The sequence below is a fragment of the Triticum urartu genome, chromosome 4A (assembly GCF_056163025.1).
Source record: "Triticum urartu cultivar PI428250 chromosome 4A, HENAU_Tu73, whole genome shotgun sequence".
NCBI classification, from domain to species: domain Eukaryota; kingdom Viridiplantae; phylum Streptophyta; class Magnoliopsida; order Poales; family Poaceae; genus Triticum; species Triticum urartu.
Window position 1 is genome coordinate 231,554,266 of NC_141876.1, and position 7,431 is coordinate 231,561,696.

Genomic DNA, 7,431 nt, shown 5'->3' on the forward strand with positions numbered 1-7,431 from the left:
CGTCATGCTGTGAGTCAGCTCTGCCAACTCGGGCTACTCCGGCGATACTGCGACGACGATTTGCAACGACGACTCGGGCTGCTCCTGCGGTTTTGACGGCGCCGCCATGCTGCGAGCCTGCCAGAGTTGCTACGAGCTGGTGCTGCCGGCGTTCTACGGTGCCACCGGAGTTTGCTACGTATGCCAGGCTATGTGTGCGGCGTTCTGTGATTGAGAAGAAAGGAGAGAAGTCTATGATGCGTTGACCTCCATAGAGATGTCCATATGGATGGTTCAGGAGGCGGATGTTTTTTTTTTCTTTTCCTACATCCGGATGACGCCTAGCAGCGGCCAAATGCATAACAGATACCTAAGGAACAAAATATTGGACCATACATAGACATGCGCAACATCCGTTGAACATCCATAAAACATGAGTGAATTGTTTGCTTTTTTATTACATCCAGGATAGTTACACAATGCAATAGGGGCAACATGGGCTTTTCACCTCACACTTTAGGTGTCAAATAGGGTAGAAAACATTATTTTGGGCCAAATAGGGAACCAAACTTTAATAAAGGGAATTCTCTCAAAAAATACATGCTCACATGAACAGACTGCAACGGGCAAACACATTGTTCAGCAGCACTCTGCAAAATGTCATCCTTCCAGACAAACTCAAACAAACAGCTATCTTAATTAAAGGGCAAAGGGTTAACACAGCAGAATTTTACAAACACGATCTTCCAAGACAAGCTTTGGTTCGTATGATAAACTAGACGAACAAGTCTCAATAGTTATCATGTGATACACCGGTAAGACAGCACCACAGAGGAAACTCACAAATACACCGCGAGACATCAGCTAAAGCATGCTGCCCCACCAACCGTGAAACCCAAGCAGACAAAATCTATTACTCGAATTGAACCTACATAAGATGAAAGTCTTCTGCACGAAAATCCCACAGCATGATACACAGCAAACAAGAGTACACAGAAAACTAGTCTTCATCCATGCCACCTTGTTGGGGGGGTCGCGGCCCTCCTGCTGGCTTTGCCATGATGATCTGTGTTCCACATAAGTATTAGCCTATGAATAAACTACCATAATTTTATGTATATGAAGATGACACAGAAGATTGACAATCCTACCTGGTCAACCCGTAAAACAGTACATACAGCATCTGCTGAGTATTTTAGAGCGAAGGACCTGATTAAATGAAAAAGGTTAAGTGGGGCCAAACAACCTCCGTATGCACTTTAATTACACAAACAAATTAATAAACTGGGCATGAAAGCAGGAACATATAGATGATAACACAAATTACTAAACTCGGTATAAAAAAAAGATTATGTACAAGACACCTTGACGTAGCATTTTGGCAATATCAAGGACAACCGGTAATAATAATACCCAAATGGTAAGTGCCACAAAATTACTGAACTGGGTATAAAAAACAGATTATGTACAGACACCTTGGCGCAGCATTTTGGCAACATCAAGGACAAGCGGTAATAATAGTCCCAAAATGATGACACAAGTGTGGCACGAAGCAACATGGTCCAAACACCTCCATTGCCATCTATTTTGCCATCAAACAGATGACATCAGCAGAATCTTTTTAGTTTTTCAGACTTAAAAATGTTTTATCTCTTAAATAAAAATTCCAATTAAAAATCCGTTTTCATCATTAAATCCGTCTCAACGAGATATTCAAAACTAGATCCCATATTGATATGTTTCAACGACTTTTTCTTTTGGCCAAAAGTTGCCATTATGTTACACTGAAGTTGCCATAGTGTTTACACTAAAGTTGCCATGATATGTTTCATCTATTTTATTTCCTCTAGATTTAAACTACCATTGTATTTCAACTGCTTTTCGCGGCAAATTTTATTAATTGACCATGGCAAACTTAATTCATGGATCATGGCAATTTTAGTTTATAGATCATGGCAACTCTAGTATTTTGACCATGGAAATTATTTTTCATATGAACCATGGCAACTTTTTGTGCATGTATCATGGCAAATTTAAGTAATTCACCATGGCAATTTAGTTTCTGGTTCATGGCAAATTTGAGTAATTCACCATGCATTTTTAATTAATTGACAAAGGATTTCTTTTTAATTATGAAGCATGTCAAAATTATTTCATGGATCATGGCAAATTTTAGCAACTCACCATGGCAAGTTTAGTTTCTTAATTTCTTTTTTATAACATGTCAAAATTTACTTTAAACATAGAAGAAAAAGTAGTTGAAACATATCATGGCAACTTCAGTGTAAACACCATGGCAATTTATGTGCAATAGACATGGCAACTTTTGACCGCCAAAAAATATCGTCGAAACATATCGATATGGGATCTAGTTTTGAAGTTCTCGTCGCGACGGATTTAATGGTCAAGGTCAAAACAGTTTTTCAATCGGATTTGTCATTTAAGAGATAAAACATTTTAAAGTTTGAAAACCCAAAAGATTCCTGCTGATATCATCAGTTTACTTTCCTGTTTGCATGCATGTGTGGAAAAAAGAAAAAGGCTGACGTGTCACAATGGGTGGCTAGAAGGGCATGCGGCCCAACCTCCTTCAGCCCACACGTGTGGCACTTATCAAGGTCCTGATAGTATAATGCTATCATCATAACAAGGTAGATTACTACTAGCTACAAGCAGCATAAACACAGATGCAAAGGCTTCTAGCAGGATTTCCACACGTATTGGCAACTAGATGTTGAGTAAGGCTTACTTTGTAACATAGAGGTCCCATATTTTCATGATTGAGGCATCCTCGCAAGCACCTTTCTCCAAGTCAATGCCAACTTTCACATTGCCAGCAGCATGCTCAGCATAGAGAGAAGATATTATCTCCATTGCACCAAGTCCGGCATTTTCAGACAGTGTTCTTGGAACCATTTCAAAACTTTCACCAAATTTTGCAATGGCATACTGATCCAACCTGCATAATTGACGAACAGATGGTGTAAAAAAGGGAAAGACGTATAAGTAACAACATTCAGTTTCATAAACCAACTACAAAAGGTGATTATAGCAAGAACACGGTTCACATATATAAAAATAATAATTATAGCAAGAACACAGTTCACATATCAAATATGTCTTTGAGTCCAACTTAAGTGTAACAAAGAATACAAACAACTGTTTTTATTAATACACATTTTAGATAACAAAAAGGCCCTATCTGGACTTCAGATGCAACCACTCCACCTATCCTTGTATCCCAATAAACACCAGGAGAAGATGCACAATAGGACTTCTATAATTATTGCCATTGTACTGGAAATGCATGCGATAATAAAATTTGCTCAGTTGAAGGTGGTTAAGCAACAGAACCATCTTTGTAACCTCATGTTTCAGATGTGCCCTTTTACATGTATATATGAAATTTATTTGTCTCAAACAAATATAGTTACCCTGTTTCCTTCAGAGAAAACTCCTTCAATCTCTTTGCCAGTTCTATTTCTGTTGCAGCAGCTCCAGGGATGATCCGACTGTCCCTGCACATTGACTGGAATAAACCTAACAGTTAGATAACATTTTACAAATCAGACGATAATGGAGCATTACTAAAATACAAAACAATGCAAGGAGATTGGTTTCAACCTGCATCACATACATACCTTGTACGTGTTTACGCCATCATCCACAGCTCTTTCAAGATCATCTAATATACTATCTGTACTGCCTCTCAAGACAACAGTAGCCACTGAATTTCCACCTTCTTCATTTTTGACAACAGTCACCTATAAAGCAAAGCAAGCGCGTTGAGCAAGCACAAAGTGATATTACTCATGAGTTGAGCAAGCACAAAGTGATGTTACTCATGAAAGCATGAAGGCATGAAACATACTCGAGCACCGCCAATTTCTTCCACCGAAACAGAGTCTGCATATCCTAATTCGTCCACATTTGGTCGGCTAAGCTTCAACTGTTTTTCATAAAGCACATGGCATCAGAATAAAGTTGCTATTGATATTCAATAAACAGATTTTGAACCCAGAACTTACAAGTGCTATAGCCCCAGTAGTACGGCAAAATCTTCGAAGCTCAAACTTTGAGCTGACTTTCAGAACCATTAGCCTGTAAACCAGAATATCTATAAGTATCACTTGTAAAGCAGGACCAAATCATGGTACTACAAAAATAAACCTATATGTGAGATGTCTTAAACTATTACAACCTCCAATTAATGGTTATCTCAAAATGTAGAAAGAAGTTCCACAAGAAAAAACTATCCTAAACCAAGACGACATTTCATATGAGAAGCGAAATACTGACTTGTAACGTTCACAAAAATGCAATGCCATATCGCCAACTGCTGCTCCACTGACAATAACCTTGGCACCTGAATCAGCCACAGATTTGATAAGCTCCTCCACCTTTGCTTCCTCAGTTTTAGCATAGTTTTCAAGCTGCACAACACCACAACCATGTGTGTTATAAGGTTACTACACATGTTTGTAATACAGAAGTAAACCATGTATAACCCTTTCTGAGTGCAGTAAACCAGCAAAGTATACAAACAAAAAATGGATGGTTATCTCATACAACTAACATACCTGCTCAGCAGAATGTATAAGAACAGTTCCCTTTGTTTCAGTTGCAGAAGTGTCAACACCACCAGCAAATACCGCAACCTACAGAATGAATGAAACGAAATTAGTACAATGGCAGGAACCCCCAAAAAATCATACATAAAATATGAAACATGCGTAAAAGGGGGGTTACAGCAAATAAAAATTGCAATGCATGAACTTTGGTTAACAGAAAAGCATAACAGGACTGCATGATGGTACAATAACGTAACAGTTGCATTCTACAGTGAATCAATTCATGAAGACACAGTTGGAATTGGAGATTTCATGAATGATGCAATGCTATGCAATTTACACACTAAACAACAGTCCATGATCAGAGCAGAGCATAAACGAATAATGGTTATCTATGTATATGCCTAAAAGCTCATATAAGCCATCCAGGTTGATTCACAGGGTTGCTATGAGTAAAACATAGCTACAGAACACCAACTAAAATTAAATGTCTAATAAGATGAGATGGATATCATTTTAACTAACCTAGAAAATACTATGAAACCCACAAAAGGCATTTTATATAATATAAGCAACCAACATTGAAGAGAAAGCAGTATCATCATAAATCAAAAGCAGAACTTCAAAAAGGTTCAATTTTGAGTTACTGAAAACTTTGATTTTTGGTGGGAAAATACATATAGCAGAATAAACTCTAGATGGTGGGCGGTCTGAGATAGGCCGTTAGGAATTGACAGCACCTATTGTATGCAAGTACACTACAATGTGGGAGCTGCTTATACATAAGAAAATGCATTATTGTCACTAAAACAGATACACACAGATAATCGACAAAAACACACAATTAACATAGTGTACAATTTCAAGCTCACCTTCACTTTCTCCACTTTTTTTATGCTCCCGACAGCGTCATTTTTCAGAACCATCCCACGGACTACAGAAGAATTGTGAAGGCCGCCTCCAACCAGCTTTGCCACTCTAACATTGTCAACATTAAAGTTTGCCGGGTTTTTGGGGCAAACTTGGATACAGGCCTGAAAAGCCATGATAAACAGATGAAACAAACCAAATATTAGTGGTATATTCCTTGATGTGGAAAAAAAAATATTTCCTCTCACGTAAGGTGGCACGGATTAGCCTACATCAGCGACAAGTGGACAGAGCACATCCTCCTGGCCAAATTGCTTGCTTGCAACAGCAGATTTCATCCTCAACACGACCTCTTCCTTGTTCCTGACATCCATATTTTCCGAGCCTTTCTCAACTAGATCATCCAAAATCTCAAGCGTCTGCAAACAGAAAGATTAAACAAAAGCAGGGGTTGCCCACAATCACATGACAGGATTAATAATACAATGCCTAGTTATTGGACGGTAAATACCTTATTAATGGCCTTGGTGTACCCAATGATGATCTCACTTGGATGCAGTCCCATCCTGATGAGCTCCTCAGCCTTCTCGAGCAGTTCACCGGCGAAAGATATGGTGAGATTAGCTCCATCTCCGATCTCCTCCTGTTGCGCTCTGGCAGCGAGCACCAGGAGCTTAGCAGCAGGGTGCTGGACATCAAGCTCGTTCACGATTGTCGCAGCATCATTCGTGATAAAGAGCTTGTCTAGATGATTAATGACCATCTTATTCATTCCTGAAACAGAATCAACTCATCAATAATGCGCCCAAAAAAAGAAAGCTGTGGAGCTTCTCTGCATCTACCACGCTACTGTACAAAACTGCGAATCACAGCAAAACGGGCCACACGGCCACGCCCTTAACCATTGCTAGACTAACAACCTACACGCGACTGCCGGTATCGATCGAGCGCCGAGACCCGACAAGCTCTACTGACCAAACCGCGGCAAAGATGCAGGGAACGGGGGAAGGGCACTCACCGTTGGGACCAAGGGAGGTGCGGGTGATGGCGGAGAGCTCGCGGCCGGCGCCGATGTTTTTCAGGACGGCCTCGTCGAGGCCCGAGAGATGCTTGTGCCCATCCTTGAGCATCGACTGGATCCCGTATCCCACCATCGTCGGCAGCGGTGAGAGCGTAGGGCGGAGGCGATCTGGTGGTGGCCGGGTGGGGTGAGGCGGATCGGTAAAACCCTAGTGGTGGCCGGCGTGTGTGCGGGAGTGGAGGAGTGGAGATGAAGAGGTAGCCCTAGAAGCTGGAAAGTTCGGCCTAGTTGGTCCACTGGATGCATCTAAATGGGCCGATTGGCCCGACAGACAACAACAGATTACGGGCTGGCCACGACAGGCTTGACCGTGTTGTAAGGGTCCGTCCGTTCGAGATCCTCACCCAAAAAAAACCTGCGGTGCTATAGGCAAATCGATTTATCTACACACAATTGAAACCCTATCATCAACATCTGCTAGGGTTTTCTGATGCCTCCGTCATCGCCGCCGTTTGTTAGGGAACTAGATGTCGATTACAAGCCCGAATTACATAGCTAGCCCTGATTACAAGCACGAACTAGGATACAGGAAGAGGGAAGCGAGAGGAAGAAGAAGAGAGTCGTCGTCGTCGTCGTCGTGTTCGTGATCCTCCGCGGATGCCGTGTCTGTCCCTTGGCCCTCGTACTTGTAGTCGCTGTTGTAACGGTCCAGCTAGGCCCGGCCCCTCACTAACAGCCCAACATAGCAAGGGGGCTGACATCCCCTCCCCCTTAAACAGTCGGCTTGCCCTCAAGCCGGTAGCGGGTATCTGGGGACGGGAAGGCGTGCATGATGCGTGCATCGCGTGTTGCTTCTTCGCCGACTCAAGGACCCTGCACGATCTAGTCGTCGACATCCCTCCCTCCGTGAGACTTGGCTTGACCCTAAGCCGACATCATCGAGGATCGCCTGGGTCCCATGGTGCTCGATGTTCCTGGGCTTGGTTGGAG

The 7,431-nt window shown here is 41.9% G+C and overlaps 1 protein-coding gene across 1 annotated transcript; it reads right to left on the reverse strand.

Annotated features, from left to right (window-relative positions):
- Nucleotides 1–657: 657 nt before the first annotated feature.
- Nucleotides 658–6,714, reverse strand: LOC125529565 (T-complex protein 1 subunit theta). The gene is made up of 13 exons (XM_087518161.1): nucleotides 6,439–6,714; nucleotides 5,932–6,194; nucleotides 5,693–5,839; nucleotides 5,423–5,584; nucleotides 4,560–4,637; nucleotides 4,279–4,412; nucleotides 4,008–4,080; nucleotides 3,851–3,928; nucleotides 3,621–3,743; nucleotides 3,414–3,508; nucleotides 2,729–2,938; nucleotides 1,131–1,188; nucleotides 658–1,045 (listed from the first exon to the last, which is right to left on the reverse strand). The coding sequence occupies exons 1-13, from the start codon at nucleotides 6,572–6,574 to the stop codon at nucleotides 980–982; spliced, it is 1,623 nt and encodes a 540-aa protein (XP_087374287.1). The 5' UTR covers nucleotides 6,575–6,714; the 3' UTR covers nucleotides 658–979.
- Nucleotides 6,715–7,431: the final 717 nt, after the last annotated feature.